Source organism: Cervus canadensis, chromosome 21 (assembly GCF_019320065.1).
Source record: "Cervus canadensis isolate Bull #8, Minnesota chromosome 21, ASM1932006v1, whole genome shotgun sequence".
In the NCBI taxonomy this organism is placed as follows: Eukaryota; Metazoa; Chordata; class Mammalia; order Artiodactyla; family Cervidae; genus Cervus; species Cervus canadensis.
The window spans coordinates 51386718-51403549 of record NC_057406.1 but is presented as its reverse complement, the minus strand read 5'-3'; the positions used below and the strand labels follow the sequence as shown (position 1 = coordinate 51403549).

General features: G+C 45.7%; 1 protein-coding gene across 1 annotated transcript in view; it reads left to right on the top strand.

Moving 5' to 3' along the window:
- LOC122423311 (putative tetratricopeptide repeat protein 41) overlaps positions 1 to 16832 on the top strand; it is an 82615-nt gene that overhangs the window by 52787 nt on the left and 12996 nt on the right. The window contains 3 exon segments of the mRNA XM_043440243.1: positions 3916 to 4063; positions 4950 to 5102; positions 9391 to 9524. Coding sequence (XP_043296178.1) covers positions 3916 to 4063; positions 4950 to 5102; positions 9391 to 9524 — 435 coding nt within the window.

Below are 16832 nucleotides of genomic sequence, written 5' to 3'. Positions count from 1 at the left end.
TCCAAAGAATAGCCAGGATAGATAAGAAAGCCTTCCTCAGTGATCAGTGCAAAGAAATAGAGGAAAACAATAGAATGGGAAAGACTAGAGATCTCTTCAAGAAAATTAAAGATACCATGGGAACATTTCATGCAAAGATGGGCTCAATAAAGGACAGAAATGGTATGGACCTAACAGAAGCAGACGATAAGAGGTGGCAAGAATACACAGAAGAACTGTATAAAAAAGATCTTCAAGACCCAGATAATCATGATGGTGTAATCACTCACCTTGAGTCAGACATCCTGGAATGTGAAGTCAAGTGGGCCTTAGAAAGCATCACTACAAACGAAGCTAGTGGAGGTGATGGAATTCCAGTTGAGATATTTCAAATCCTAGAAGATGATGCTGTGAAAGTGCTGCCCTCAATATGCCAGCAAATTTGGAAAACTCAGCAGTGTCCACAGGACTGGAAAAGGTTAGTTTTCATCCCAATCCCAAAGAAAGGCAATGCCAAAGAATGCTCAAAGTACCACACAATTGCACTCATCTCACATGCTAGTAAAGTAATGCTCAAAATTCTCCAAGCCAGGCTTCAGCAATCCATGAACCATGAACTTCCAGATTTCAAGCTGGATTTAGAAAAGGCGGAGGAACCAGAGATCAAATTGCTAACGTCTGCTGAATCATCGAAAAAGCAAGAGAGTTCCAGAAAAACATCTATTTCTGCTTTATTGACTATGCCAAAGCCTTTGACTGTGTGGATCACAATAAACTGTGGAAAATTCTGAAAGAGATAGGAATACCAGACCACCTGACCTGCCTCTTGAGAAATCTGTATGCAGGTCAGGAAGCAACAGTTAGAACTGGACCTGGAACAACAGACTGGTTCCAAATAGGAAAAGGAGTACGTCAAGGCTGTATAATGTCACCCTGCTTATTTAACTTACATGCAGAGTGCATCATGAGAAACGCTGGGCTGGAGGAAGCACAAGCTGGAATCAAGATTGCCGGGAGAAATATCAATAACCTCAGATATGCAGATGACACCACCCTTATGCCAGAAAGCGAAGAAGAAGTAAGGAGCCTTGTGATGAAAGTGAAGGAGGAGAGTGAAAAAGTTTGCTTAAAGCTCAACATTCAGAAAACTAAGATCATGGCATCCAGTCCCATCACTTCATGGCAAATAGACAGGGAACCAGTGGAAACAGTGGCAGACTTTACATTTTTGGGCTCCAAAATCACTGCAGATGGTGATTGCAGTCATGAAATTAAAAGATGCTTACTCCTTGGAAGGAAAGTTATGGCCAACCTAGACAGCATATTAAAAAGTAGAGACATTACTTTGCCAACAAAGCTCTGTCTAGTCAAGGCTATGGTTTTTCCAATAGTCACGTATGGATGTGAGAATTGGACTATAAAGAAAGCTGAGCACCGAAGAATCGATGCTTTTGAACTGTGGTGTTGGAGAAGACTTTTGAGAGTCCCTTGGACTGCGAGGAGATCCAACCAGTCCATCCTAAAGGAGATCAGTCCTGAGTTCATTGGAAGGACTGATGTTGAAGCTGAAACTGCAGTACTTTGGCCACCTGATGTGAAGAGCTGACTCATTTGAAAGCCCCTGACGCTGAGAGGGATTGAAGGTGGCCTCAGTGTTTGATGCCCGAGGCTGCAGAGGCAGCAGAATAGAACAGAGACTAAGAGCAGTCAGTGAATGTAGATACTGAGCATTGTTGATCCACCGGTTTACAATCAGACAAGGAATAAGGACTCTAGACTAAGGTCGTATTTAAATAGCTATGTCAATTAGCTTCTGTTGTATAGCAAACCACCCTGAAACACAGCAGGTCAAAAACCAACCACTTGTTGTTGCCCGTGTCTCTGGGCCACCAAGGAGATCCCCCCGGTCTGGGCTGGACCCATGCAAGCTTCTGCAGCCCAGCTGGCAGGGCCAGTGGGCTCCAACTCTGAGCACGCCTCACCCTGATGTCTGGGGGCAACAGGGTTCTGGGCACGAGCTGCGCATCGTTCAGGAAATAGCCCAGTCCTGCTCCCCTGGGGGCCCGCAGAATTCCGAGAGTGGGAGCACATGTTTATGCCTAAACTAAGAACTGGCACAGCACCCTCTTACTCTGCGTGTGATTGGTCACAGCAAGTCGCCAGGCTTCAGTCCGGGGCCGAGAAAGAGACTCTGACCTCTGGATAGGAGGAGGTGCGGAGTGGCATCGCCAAGGGGAGAGCTGGGTGCGGGTTGGCGTGGAGAGTTACAGCTGTTTGTACAGTCTGCTGTGTGGTCTCAGGTCACCGTGGGAAAGCTGCTTACCCTGTCTGCATTTCTCCTGTAAATCCACCTTGATAGTAATAGTTAACGTTCGTTTCATGCTTACTGCGTACAAAGCACTTCATGTCCATGATCTCTGTTGTCTTCTCGTATACCTCCTGTGGTATATACAGTTACTCCCACTTTACAGATGAGGAAACTGAAGGCCAGAGAGATGAAATAAAGCACCTCTGGTGCCAGGAGTCCGAGAGGCCTATCTGACTAGTTATCCAGGCCTGTCTCGCCCTGAGGCCTGTCTGACAACTTGCCGTGCAGAATCTCTTCTAGTGTTGGCCTTTATAAAGCTCTGATGCTCCACAGATAGAGGCTGGCTTCTAGGTCATCATCCTAATGCAGGCAGGCCTGGTTGCAGGCATGCTGGGACCTTGGTCAGCAGAGGAAACCCATGTGGAAACCAGGGATACTTCTCTGGGTTCTGGGTCTGCCTCCTAGAGCCAGTTGGGCAACGAATGGGGTGCTATTGATGATGGGATGCTTTTTTGATAATTTAATGGTAATCTTTTATAGTTAAAGCTGAGTTCCATAGTATAGGGAGTTAAATCTGCCTTGGATACTGCTAGCAACGCTCTAATAACACCTTCTGGAAGCATAATTATAGTTCTGTTTCTTTCCATAACGTGGGCTTCCCTGGTGGCCAGATGGCAAAGCAGTAAAGCGTCTATCTGCAGTGCGGGAGACCGGGGTTCAATCCCTGGGTCAGGGAGATCCCCTGGAGAGGGAAATGGCAACCCACTCCAGTACTCTTGCCTGGAAAATCCCATGGATGGAGGAGCCTGGTAGGCTACAGTCCATGGGGTCGCAAAGAGTCAGACACGACTGAGCGACTTCACTTCAGTATAATAGAGTGTGGCTTGGAAAACCGTGGACTTCCCTTGTGGCTCAGCTGGTAAAGAATCTGCCTGCAATGTGGGAGACCTGGGTTTGATCCCTGGGTTGGGAAGATCCCCTGGAGAAGGGCATGGCTACCCACTCCAGTATTCTGGTCTGGAGAATTCCATGAGCTGTATAGTTCATGGGGTCACAAAGAGCTGGACATGACTGAGTGACTTTTATTTTCACTTTGGAAGACCATAAAACTTTCTACTTTTTAGAAGTCTCTTATTGTTAGCATATCTAACTCAAAATAACTAGCAAAATCTTAGGCTTTTGCAAAGGGTACATTTGATATGTATCTAGGTACAGTGCATTATTTATTAATTAGGTTTATGGGGCTTATTCATGTGTTTCTGTCATAAGGCCTTAATGTTTTGTTGTTCCTTATTCAAGGCTGTACCAGCTGCCTTTTGTAGAACTCGGTTATGATGATAGTTGGTCTCACTACATCTATATTCTCTATTTCTGACCTGTTCATTTGTAAAATAGACTCGAATTTGGTTTCAATGTGTTGTCTTTGTTCCTTGGCCCCATAACTGCTGCCCACATACAAAATTTGTTACTTGAAAACCAAGTCCCATGCAATGTAGGTCAGTAATTGATTTATTAAGAAAAAAACCCAACTATTGGCAGCGATGAAGAAATGCTACCAAATGCTTTGCCTAGTGACTTCTTAACTCTTCTATAGGAAAAAACCTTGAGCCAAAAATTATTCCCTGCAGGCAGAGTGCTGAACAACCTGGCAAAGTCAGCCTCTGAGGAGTACTTAAAAGAAAACCATATTTTGGAATGTGCTACTGAAATTTCCAGTTTACTGGACAGCAATCCCTGCGACCAGGCTACCATGAAATACACCGAAGGTGTTCTAATGTAAGCTTCTGTTTTTCTTGAAAAATGTCTTAGTTTTCTATACTAGCTGTTATTGTTACAATTAATCTACTTAATCCATACTTGCCAATCCATGTCCCATTGGGTTAAGAAAGGCTGAATTTTAGCATTTCTATCCTCTGGTTCAGTAGTGCTCAACCATGGGCAATTTTGTCCCCTGTGGAACCTTTGGCAAAGGTCTGGAGACAGGTTAGCTTGTCATGACTGGGGGCATTGCTACTGGCGGCTATTGGTTACAGGCCAGGAATGCTGCTAAACATTATACTCTGCACAGGACCCTCCACAACAAACTGTCCAACCCTTAAGGTCAATAGTAGAGATGTGGATGAACCTGGAGTCTGTCATACAAAGTGAAGTCAGAAAGAGAAAAACCAAATAGTGAATGTTAACGCACATGTATGGAATCTAGAAGATGGTAGAGATGAACCTGTTTGCAGGGCAGCAGTGGAGATGCAGATGTAGAGAATGGACTTGTGGACACAGTGAGGGAAGGAGAGGGTGGGATGAGTCGAGAGTGGCATTCGTATATGTATACGCCACCAGGCGTGACAGAGATCGCTAGTGGGAGCCTGCAGTTTTGCAGAGCGAGTCAGCCCGGTGCCCTGTGCTGACCTAGACTGGTGGGGCTGGGTGGTGGTGGGAGGGAGGCTTGAGGGGAAGGAGAAAAATAGTGTCCCAGTTTCTCCTGAAGATGTATGCACATCTTATCAATCACGTTGAAAGCCTCAAATCTCTGCTAATACAAACTGCTGCGCTGTTTTGTGTCTTGAATATAAAGGACATTTATGAGATTTGTTTTTGGAAGCACAATGAAGGTAGCCAGCATGTATCTTGCCCAGTAAGTTGCACACGTGCATTTTGTTTTCAGATTTGCTGCTGGAAACACTTGTCTTGCAAAAATGAAACTTCAAGAATGCTTAAATATCAGGAGAAGTTTGTTTGGCGAGAAAAGCATCCTAGTCGGAGAAATTATGGAATTTTTAGCAGATTTACTGTTTTTCCCACTGAGACACAGTGAAAGGTAAGTATTTATGAAATGTTTCAAGTCGTGTGTCTCCTTCCCCCCTACCCCAGCCCCTAAAAAAAGCCCACGTTTGGCAGGGAGATCTGTACTCACTCACAGGGGTGTCTCATTTCTTTGGCTCCAGCCTTGTCCAGAAAATGAGAGACTTACCAGGTCTGAGATTTCGGCCTGATCTGTTTGTCAGGACACTGACCATCGTGAATTTGAAAGGAGCTCTTAGCCCACAAACCGTGTACAGGTTTTGGCAGGAGGAAAAGTAAAAAGGAGAATGGCTTCCCACTCCAGCATCACGCCTGGGTCTTGTGAGGAAGGGGTTGTGCTTGAGGCCTCTGTGGAGGGTGGTCTGTAGCATCATGCCTGCTGGTCTGTCTTGCGCAAGAGCCTGCTGCTGTCTCAGGCTGCGCTGTCCTGACGCCCCCGTCGCTGGGGAAGACCTCTTGCTCTCTGGCCACGTGTGGGGCTTTCCTCAGCTCCCCACACCAGGCACTGCTAAAGTTGTTAAAGCAGCAAGTACTCACAGGACTCGTTAAAGAAAGGTAAGACAGCCTTCGTTCAGACCTTTGATGAGAGGCATACGGACCCCGCAGTGGGGTTCTGCGGTGGAGACAGACAGGACTCAGCTCTGAATCAGGGAGCGGGTGGCGGAGCCGTGCGATCAGCAGTGGATGGACAGCTACTCAGAGGAGACATCAAGCGCGGGGTGGGGTGGACTCAGGCCACACCGACCTAACAGGGTTCGTGCTCAGGCAGGCCAGGGGGAGCAGAGGCCACTGTGGGGCGGTGAGGGGGAGGACTCGGAGCAGGACGGTAATCAGATAGTGAGCAGGGCCAAGCTGGCTGAGCCTGAGCCTCGCTGAAGCCGGACAAGGCAGAGGTGAACACGGAAGCCCAGACGTTGAGGTCTGGTTGGGAATTGCTCAGGAGAGCCTGCGGAGAGTTTGGTCAGGAGACTCTGTCAGCACCTGTGTTTTAAAGCGGGATGTAGGTATCATCCTCTGGGTCTAATTCCTGTTAGGATCTGCCAGGCAAGACCACTGCTTCCTTTAACAGGCTGGTGTGAGCGAAGGCTCTCTGTGAGTCCGCAGAGAGTCCGTCACACCCTTCCTTGGGCCTGGCCTGCACCGTTTCACAGCCAGGCGAGCTGACTGCAGGGTCAGGGGTGCTCTACGTGAAATTATAAAGTTGCGAGGTTTTGCTTTTGTAGCCCGTCCCTCTCCTCCCTATCTCCGCCTTGCCTTTCACTTTCCGCTGTCCACCATCCTGGAGAGCATGTTACTTACACCGGGGAGAGGACCCACTCTGGCTTTTGCTCCCGAGAAGAATATGACATGAGTCATCTCTGGCACTGAACTGCAGATCAGTATTAATCCTTTCCAAGACTGGTGTGCGTGCTCAGTTGTGTCTGACTCTGCGACCCCATGGACTGTAGCCTTCCAAGTTCCTCTGTCCATGGGATTTCCCAAGTAAGAATACTGGAGTGGGTAGCCATTCCCTTCTCCAGGGATCTTCCCAACCCAGGGATTGAATTTGTGTCTCCTACATCTCCCACATTGGCAGGTGGGTTCTTTACCACTGAGCCACCTGGGAAGCCCTTTCCAAGAGTATTTACCTTTCAAAGAGTGGTCCCTAATGGGAAAAGGCTGGATAGCACGGCAAGCCGGGCTCGGTGCTCTGTGATGACCTAGAGGGGTAGAATTGGGGTGAGGGGGAGGGAGGCTCAAGGGGGAGGGGAGAGATGTATACATGTAACTGATTCACTTTCTTGTCCGCAGAAACTAGCACAACATTGCAAAGCAATTATACTCCAATAAACAAAAAAAAAAGAGTAGCTCCAATCGAGGTGGTTCTAAGAGTCAAGTTACCAGCGCTCTAGAGCAGTGCTGAAATGTTGGGCTCTGGGGTTCGATTGCGTGGGTTTAAATTTTGTTTCTACCGCCTGGTAACAGTGAGAACCTGGGCACATACTTAACATGTTGGTGTCCCATTTGTTTCCTCGTTGGTAAAATGAGAGCAGTGATAGTATCTTCCTCACAGGACGATGCTGAGAACTGAGATCCTCTGTGTGAAGTGCTGAGCAGAATCCCTGGCACATTGAAAGAGTTGATGAATTGAGTTCTTAGTATTATTATTTTGCTCCCCAGCAGGGAATTTTTGAGGCACTTGACACCACATAAACCTCCTTTTGTTCCTCTTCAGACCAGCACTTGGAGCAGAGAACAGGCCTTTCTTTAGAGAAGCAGAAGGCTTGACAGTAGAACCATTGCCTCGTAAAAGAGAAATCTAAACACGTAGCACACCGACTGAGTCATCTCGGGGCCTGGGCTGCCCCACCTCAAACCCAGGGCTGGCGGCTCATGACTCACGGGACCCTGAACCCTGCTGCTGTCCCACGCACGTGGCCTCTGTGTCGGAGGAGCGGACCATACTTGGTACCCTTCTTTCCAGACGTCACTGTCAACGGTCAAATTTCTGAAACGACCGAGAAGCCTTTTTGCTTGCTGAAGGTTGTCCTTAGGTGACCTCATTTTCCACATTGGTTAAGACCAGGAAACTTTTTGCTGTGGGACTCAGCTCACCTCTCAGACTTATGGAGAACTTTCTCCTGGTGGCCGGGGCTCTTCAAACAGCTCTCATGCCTTACAGAAATAGTCCGAGGGTCCTGAGGGCCTTGGGGAGTGGGGATAGGTAGGGATGGATGCATGAGGTCAAATCACAAAGTTAAAAGTAACCCCCTGTACCTTAGGAAGGAGAAGGATGAACAAAGGGTTGTAAGCGGAACGGGGATATGTTCTCAGTGAAGTCAGTGTCATTGCTGTCTCTCAACTTTGAATCCATTCACCAGCAGCCGTCTTTTCATTGTGTCCCTCCACAGACAAGTGTCTCCACTGCCTCACTTCCTGTTGATGTCGTTCACCTTCTCCCTGCACCCAGCTCTGTTCTGTCCATCCTTATGAATGTCATCAGGAACAGCCTAGTTCTGTGTCTTTGCACTTTGATCTTGAGGGTCCTCTGCTCTGGGAGCGTTTGACAGCATCTTTCATTCCTGAAACTGTGCTCTGCTGGTTTCTGAGCTACCCTCCATCATGGCCATCTTCTCTGATGACACCTTCTCAGGTTCTTTGATGGGTTTTCTTTTTCTCTCCCAACTCTCAACCAGGTGGTAGTGTTCTCTTGGGTTCAGTTCTTGAACTCTGCATCTCGGTCTTGCCCCAGCCTTGCCCGTGCCTAGGGCTGCAGCCAGCGTTCAGTAAGGTGATGGCTTCTTGTCTTGTCTCTGTCTCCTCAGACCTCCATCATCAGCTGCACACATGTGCATCCACTGGCCCTCTCCCTTTGGGTAGCCAGCATATTAGGGCCGTTCAGAGTGAACATTATCAACAGTGAATACATCCACCCCCTCTCCATGACAAAATGCATCTTCTCCCGTGTCACCCAATGCAGACACCAGGGCAGCATCTTAATGATTCATCTTGGTGATATTTATTATAATCAGTCACCATGCTAAACCCACTCCATACATTTTCTCACTTAATCCTCACCACAGGTCTGTTATCCTCAGTGTGAACATGAGAAAACCAAGGTTTAGGAGCCTTGATGCCTAACCACTGTGTCACTGCTGAGCCCGCCTGACTTCAAAGCTCTAGCTCCTAACCTCGTCATCCTACTGCCCAGGAGGATGTCAGGGCTCCTGGCACCAGGCCCGCCACCTACCGTGTGATGCCAAGGCTTAGCAGGTCTCCTGTCACATCTCTGTTCTTTGTCTGGACCAACTGGTCTCACTGCATAAATCATCATCTGCTACTTCACTTGCACCCAGGTGAAGTTTCTAACATGCAAGTTTAATCATATCACTCTTTTTTAAAATTATGTATTATTTATTTAGCTGTGCTGGGTCTTATTTACAGCATGCAGGATCTTTAGTTGCAGCATGCGGGATCTAGTTCCCTGACCGGAGGCCGAGGCTGGGCTTCTGCATTAGGAGCACAGAGACTTAGCCACCGGGCCACCAGGGAAGTCCCTGAACCACGTCAGTCGTGATGAAAATGCTTCAGTATTGAAGTCCCAAACTCCTAGGTTCACACTCAGTACCCTTAACAAGTGGTTGGTCCTATGTTTCACTCTCCAATCTCTCCTACCTGCGGACACTCTCTGAGGGCAAGGGTTAGTCTTCCTTAATCTTTGCACCTGGGCCCCAGCACCAGCATTCCATGAATGTTTGTTGGATACGTGGATGGAATGCCATGCTTCTTCGATGCAAAACTTTGATTAAATTTCTCTTTTCTAGATTCCAAAGGAAGCAAGCAATCGAATATTATAAACAAGTGATAAAAATAAAGGAAAATGCAGGCACTCTGGCCAACTCCCCACTCGTCAGGAATCAACTGAGCATTAGCCTAAGTGATACCTTGTGTAAATTAGGTAATTGCTTTGACATATTTCTGTTACAAGCAGATGACTTTTCCCTCCATCTCACTTGCATACTTTGCTTATTTTTAAAAAGTCTTCATCTTTGAAGTCAGCAACTCCTGCTCCATATTATTTTTAACTTTCTCTCTCTCTCTTTTTTTTTTTTGCTGTTTATTTACTTTCCCTCGTTAGATAAGTGTCTTAGTCTGTTGCTATAACAGAGTAGACTGGGTGGGTTAAACAACAGAATTTTATTTCTCACAGTTCTGGAGCCTGGGAAGTCCAAGATCAAGATGTCAGCAGATTAAATGTCTGGTGAGTGCCTATCCTGGGCTTCTCAGGTGGCACAGTGGTAAACAATCTGTCTGCCAATGTAGGTGATGTGGGTTTGATCCCTGGGTGGGGAAGATTCTCTGGAGTAGGAAATGGCAACCCACTTCACTATTCTTGCCTGGAAAATTCCGTGGACAGAGGAGCCTGGTGGGCTGATTTCCATGGGGTTGCAAAGAGTTGGACAGGACTGAGCAGCTGAGCACAAGGGCCTAGCTACTGGTTCAAGACAGCTGTTTTCTGGGCATGCCCTCACACAGTGGAAGAAAGAGCCCGAGAGCTCTCTGGAGGTCTCTTTTATAACGGCACTAATCCCATTCATGTGAAGGAACATTTCATGCAAAGATGGGCACAATAAAGGACAGAAATGGTATGGACCTAACAGAAGCAGAACATATTAAGAAGAGGTGGCAAGAATACACAGAAGAACTATACAAAAAAGATCTTCATAATCCAGATAGTCACTATGGTGTGATCATTCACCACATGTGAAATCAAGTGGGCCTTAGGAAGCATCACTACAAACAAAGCTAGTGGAGGTGATGGAATTCCAGTTGAGCTATTTCAAATCCTAAAAGGTGATTCTGTGAAAGTGCTGCACTCAACATGTCAGCAAATTTGGAAAACTCAGCAGTGTCCACAAGACTGGAAAAGGTCAGTTTTCATCCCAATCCCAAAGAAAGGCAATGCCAAAGAATGCTCAAACTACTGCACAATTGCACTCATCTCACATGCTAGTAAAGTAATGCTGAAAATTCTCCAAGCCAGGCTTCAGCAATACGTGAACCATGAACTTCCAGGTGTTCAAGCTGGATTTAGATGAGGTCAAATTGCCAACATCAACAAATGACCCCATGAACTGTACCCCACCAGGCTCTTCTGTCCATGGGATTCTCCAGGCAAGAATACTGGAGTGGGTTGCCATGTTCTCCTCCAGGGGATCTTCCTGACCCGGGGATCGAACCTCTGTCTCTTTTGTCTCCTGCACTGGCAGGTGGTTTCTTAACCCCTAGCACCCTGTGGGAAGCCCTTCTAGCTCAGTTAGGTGGAATTCACTTACATTTTAAGGGCCACTGTTGAAGAACTGAGAGCCTCTGAGGCAAAGGGCCTGTTTTCCAGGCTCTGCTGTTGGCAGAGACGAGGGTAACACATCTTTTACTGCCTCAGTACTTATTGGTCTCAGTAGCCCATTCCCATGTTTTGGAAATAGTCACATGTTGAATTCTGTCATCTTCCTGCAGCATCGCCACCAAACCTGGGAATGGAGGAGAACAAGAGTTGAATTGGAGGCTGCAAATACTGTCTGGTGGTTCACTGGGGACAGGCCACCGCAGGAGGGTGGGCTGGGGGCGTCAGGGATGCGGTTTCCACAGACAGTACTGGCCACCCTTTGTGCCTCCACGGAGTAGGTCCACATGGAGAGAGGGTGCAGTGAGGGTCAGATAGATATCTCTTCACCCTTGGGCAGCTTTGTTGATTTCTTCCAGCAGGCTACACCAGAAATTGCAGTTTCTGTAAATGCCACAACTAGAAACATTCTGAAACACTATCAGAGCTCCTGAAATCTCATCACCGCAGGACACAGTCTACTTCAGCTTTAAAGAGCTGTTTTTCAACCCAGGCTGATTTTGACCCTCAGGACAAAAAAGCTGTAGAAATGTTTGATGTCATGGCTGGGGGTGGAGAGTGCTAGTCATTTAGTTGGTGGAGCCCTGAGTGGTTGCTAAACATCATAGGTGCCCAGGAAATCGCCCCCACAGAGAAAATTATCCAGTCCAAGGTGTGAATAGCACTGAGACAAAGAAACCCTGATCTAAACCAACCACTTTCCCCAGCAGGTACGATTGGCATCCATATTACAATAAAACAGGATTGCTTTCAGCCTAGTCATTTGCTGACAAAAAAAGGCTTAAAATTCTTGATATCTGCAGGGAAAGAATATTTTCTGTTTTCACTCTATAGATTTAGGAATGAGTGTGCCCATGTGTGTGTATACTTTTTTTTTTCAGGTAAGGGTTTCCATGCTGAGTACATGAAAGAAAGATTTATGTTTGTAAAGAGAAAATGCAGATGCAAATCTAGAGAATGTTAGTGGGAAAGGACCTAGTTTACCTGATCTGGTTGCCTATATTTTCGTTCTCAGTTTTGGTGACTTGTCTATGATGAAAGTATAATGTATTCATTTGCTTTCTGATAACAGGGCCTCTGTGGAGAAGGCAATGGCAACCCACTCCAATACTCTCACCTGGAAAAATCCCATGGATGGAAGAGCCTGGTAGGCTGCAGTCATGGGGTCACTAAGAGTTGGACACGGCTGAGTGACTTCACTTTCACTTTTCCTTTCATGCATTGGAGAAGGAAATGGCAACCCACTCCAGTGTTCTTGCCTGGAGAATCCCAGGGACAGGGGAGCCTGGTGGGCTGCCATCTCTGGGGTCGCACAGAGTCGGACACGACTGAAGCGACTCAGCAGCAGCAGCAGCAGCAGGGCCTTTGTAATGGCAGTTGTCATATTTGGTGATGTCTTAGATAAGTCTTTAAGGTATGTTTCAGTTTTGCAGTCCGTTTTCAGTGTGGTTCAGTGTGGTTCCGAGCAAGTATTTTTCTGTAAGGAGCACTTTCTCGCCATCATTTTATTATTTTCCTCTCCCACTGGTGAGTGAAGTTGATTCATCTTGCAGAGGGCCCACTGCAGGCTTACAGGAACACTGTGGGTGGTCAGGTCAGCTGTCAAGGCAGGATTCCTGTGCTTTTGTTTCAGGCCCTGGTGGTGAGAGCTGAGGGTATCTTCGGTACAAGAGGAGGAGGACGTTGGGAGGGAAATAGACTGTTTATAGAGACCTCGGAATCATTTGTTCTTCGACATATTTTTAGTTTCTCTATGTGGAGGTAGAAAAAGTTTTCCTCCATCCTCTCAGGGTCCCTGGCTGAGCTTGAAAATTAAATTGAAAAGACAGACTTTCACCACCCTAATTCCACCTGACTCTGTGTGCAGAAATTTGAGAGCCTGCTTTGGTAAGAAATATTATCTTAAGCAGGCTTTTGTCAGAGGCCCAAGATCTCTTAACTGCAGCTTTTGGACCTAGTAAGGAGTCCTGGATGATAGAATTCCACCTTTGTCACCAAAACTCTAAAAGAGAAAAAAAAATTTTTTTTCCTTTACCCTGCTAGGTTCTCCTGCTGGGGCGCTGTAAAATTAGCCTCAGAAAAGATTGACTGAGGTGAAGTGAACTGAAAGTTGCTCAGTTGTGTCTGACTCTTTGCGACCCCATGGGCTGTACAGTCCATGGAATTCTCCAGGCCAGAATACTGGAGTGGAGTAGCCATTCCTTTCTCCAGTGGATCTTCCCAACCCAGGGATCAAACCCCGGTCTCCCTCATTGCAGGAAGATTCTTTACCAGCTGAGCCACCAGGGAAGCTAAAAGATTGATTAACAGGAGAAAAATCAAACAGAAGTTTATTTGTGTGTGCATCACACTTACACACACACTCAGGGATGAGCAACTCCAAGGGGTGGCTTGAACTTGCGATCTGTGTACTAACTTAGGGGAGAGGGAGGCGGGGAAAGGGCACTCATGGGAGGGCAGATGACTCTTTGGAAGCATAAATAGACCCTTAGCAGAATAGATGATGTGGCAGTTTGTGACAATGTCTGGCTGCTATGGTGTTGTAAGTCCTCTATCCATTGGGTTCTCCAGGCAAGAATACTGGAGTGGGTTGCCTCCTCCAGGGGATCTTCCTGACCCAGGGATTGAACCCATGTGTCCTGTGGCTCCTGCATTGCAGGCAGATTCCTTTACCGCTGAGCTGCCAGGGAAGCCCCATATGATGCTGACCCTGTATCTATTCAGTCAGGATTTAAGTGCTTTATACATAGGCATGATGGAATTATAAGGATGGGTTATTTTAACCTAAGTAGTTTGTATGTCTGGGGTGGTTTGGGAGACTCATTCACCCTATTAAGATGAACAAACCTCCTATTGCACTACCCACCTGTAACCTCCACCAACTTCCCACTCCCAAGACCCAGCTTGAAGCTGCCCACATGAGTGGCAGCCCAGCCGCTCAATCACAGATCATTGCTTGCATTTCCGTTTGTGACTCTGGATCCGAGGCTCTTTTAGAAAACTGTCTCCTTTGTCTGCAGTTTGTCTCCTTGTGGGGGCAGCTCCTGAGGTGATCTGCAGGGGCTGCTTACCACTTTGAAATGGTCCCCTCGGTCCTCCAACATGAATTTTTTGAATGACGTCTGGCCTGTATTTCAATCCAGATGACAACATGACTTGGTCTTTTCTGTATGCCATAACAGACAGACAAATGGGATGGGACAGATGGAAACTAGGTCCCCTGGGCTCAAAGAGCCATCCTAAGTTTTGTATCTGGGGCATTCAAACCAAACAAAGATAAATTCTGCCTTCAAGTAAATTCTTGTCTTGTTGGGAGGCAAAACAAACCTATTATAAAATATATGACACATGAAAGATTTAAAGCGCAGCTTGGTTGCAGAGGACTGAGCTGTGTTTTAGTTTATTTCAGATATATATTTTATTTATATATTTCAGATTATTTTCCATTATGGCTTGTTATAAAATACTGAATATAGCTCCTTGTGCTATACAGTAGGTGCTTGCTGCTTTAATATATTAATATATAGTACTTTGTATCTGCTAACCCCAAACTCCTAATTTTTTCCTCCCCCACCTTTCCACTCGTGTAACCATAAGTTTGTTTTCTTATGTCTGTGAGTCTATTTCTGTTTTGTAAATAAGTTCATTTATATCACTTTTTTTAGATTCCACGTATTAGTGACATCATATGATATTCGTCTCTGTCCTATTTACTTCACTTAGTATCATAATCTCTAGGCCCATCCATGTTGCAGCAAATTGTTTCATTCTTTTTTATGGCCGAGTAACATTTCTTTATATATTTATATACCACATCTTCTTTGTCCATTTATTTAGGATATTTAGGTTACTTCTGTGTCTTGGTTATTGTAAATAGTGCTGTTATGAACATTGGGTTGCATGTATCTTTTGGAATTAAGAGTTTTTGTCTTTTCTGGATATATGCCCAGGTGTCGGATTGCTGGATAGTATAATTCTACTTTTAATTTCTTAAGGAATCTTCACATTGTTTTCCATAGTAACCACCACAATTCAATTCCCACATTAATGTAGGAGAGTTCCCTTTTCTCTACACCTTCTCCAGCATTTATTATTTGTAGACTTTTGGGTGATGGCCATTCTGACCAGTGTGAGGTAATACCTTTTTGTAGTTATGATTTGTGTTTCTTTATTTTAAATTAATTTTTACTGGAGTATAGTTGCTTTTGATTCACATTTCTCTAATCCTTTGCAGTGTTGAAAACCTTTTCATGTGCCCATTGGCCATCTATATGTCTTCCTTGGATAAATGTCTATTTAGGTATTATTAGTTTTTTTTTTTTAAGCTGCCTTTCTTGCTAAAAAGAAGGGACTTGATCTGTCTTTCCACCATTTTATGCCCAGCTCCTGGAACAGTGGCTGATACATAGTAGGTGCTCAATAAAAATTTGCCAAGTGAATGAGCATATAATGGAGGAAATGCCTTTGTTTATTCAGATTTACCCTTCCATTTTAGAAAAGTAAGTATTGATTATTAAGAGTATTTTAAAATTACTTACTTGTATTATAATTCATTCAACAAATATTTACTATACCTTAAAGCAGTAAAAACAGATTTTCTACAGGACTACTACAATAAAGGAAAAGAGATATTAGTACAGAATGGGATTCAGTCCCAAATACAGCATTGTCAAGTGGGAATTTGTAGCCAAGGAGTTGGGGGTCAGCGGGTGTCAGCGGATAGAAAATTACTAAGAGACAACACCAAGGGTAAGGGGAATTCTGGCTAAATGAACCTAACAGGATTCTTGCTGAAGTCAAGCCAGGTTGATCAGACATCACCTGGCGGTTAGTGGAAGGTGAGAAATCTGCCTGGATACCAAGGGTGATCAGGTTGGAGGAGGGCTAAACTCACTTAGCAGCTTTCTTCCTGATTGGAAGAACTGGACTATATAAAGATGAACATAGAAGCCCAAAAGTCAAGCCTAGTTGAAAAACCTCAGAGAGCCCGAGTAGAGTTTGTCCAATGAGAAAATCTTGTTAGGTGACAATCTCTGTTTTAATTCCTGGAGACAGAGCAGTGAGAAGGACAGGTAGACCCACACTATCTTCACTGAGCTCACATTGAGGCCAACAGCTGTCAGACAACTATTAATAAATACAAGACTGTTTAGCCACAATTGTGGAGAATGTCACAATAGAGATGGAGGTTGGACAGCTAAACACACAATGGTTGAACTACATTTGGCAAAGTGCTATCATGGCAAAGTATAAGTGCTAACAGGGGACCTTGATCTGTTAGATGGAGGGGCATGGGTGGAGGGTGCTTCTTAGGAAGTGATGCTGAAACTGAATCTGGAGGAGGAGGACTTGCTTGTTAAGTGGTGGGAAGGGAAAGGAGTCATCTAGACAGTGAAGACAGAATTTGCAAATTGGGAAGGAACAAAAAGGGCCAGTGGGGCTGGGATGCAGAAACTAATGTAGAGGGGAGAGGGTGCACTAGGGGGATATCAGAGAGGAGTTACAGGCCCCGAGGGCTGGTCAATGCCTTGGGATGTTGTCTTAAGAGCTGCAAGGTGTTTGCAAAGCCAGGGAGTGTTAGGAACCTAGAGTCCTGCATTCCTCCAGCATCGTCATCACCAGAGATTTCTCACACAAGATGCTCAAATCGTCTTGTATGTCCAGTGTCATGAAGGAGCCCAAAGAACCCATTTTTGACCTCATTTCTATTTCTGTGAGTATTCTGACCTTTCAAACAGACTGTGAACTGCCAGGGGCCAGAGTCTTGTCATTGTTTCTTTGTGTCTTCAAAGCATCAGAAAGAGTGCTAGCCGTGTGGGTCTATCACTGTGCTCTATCAGTGCAGGAAGTGTGCGGAAAGTG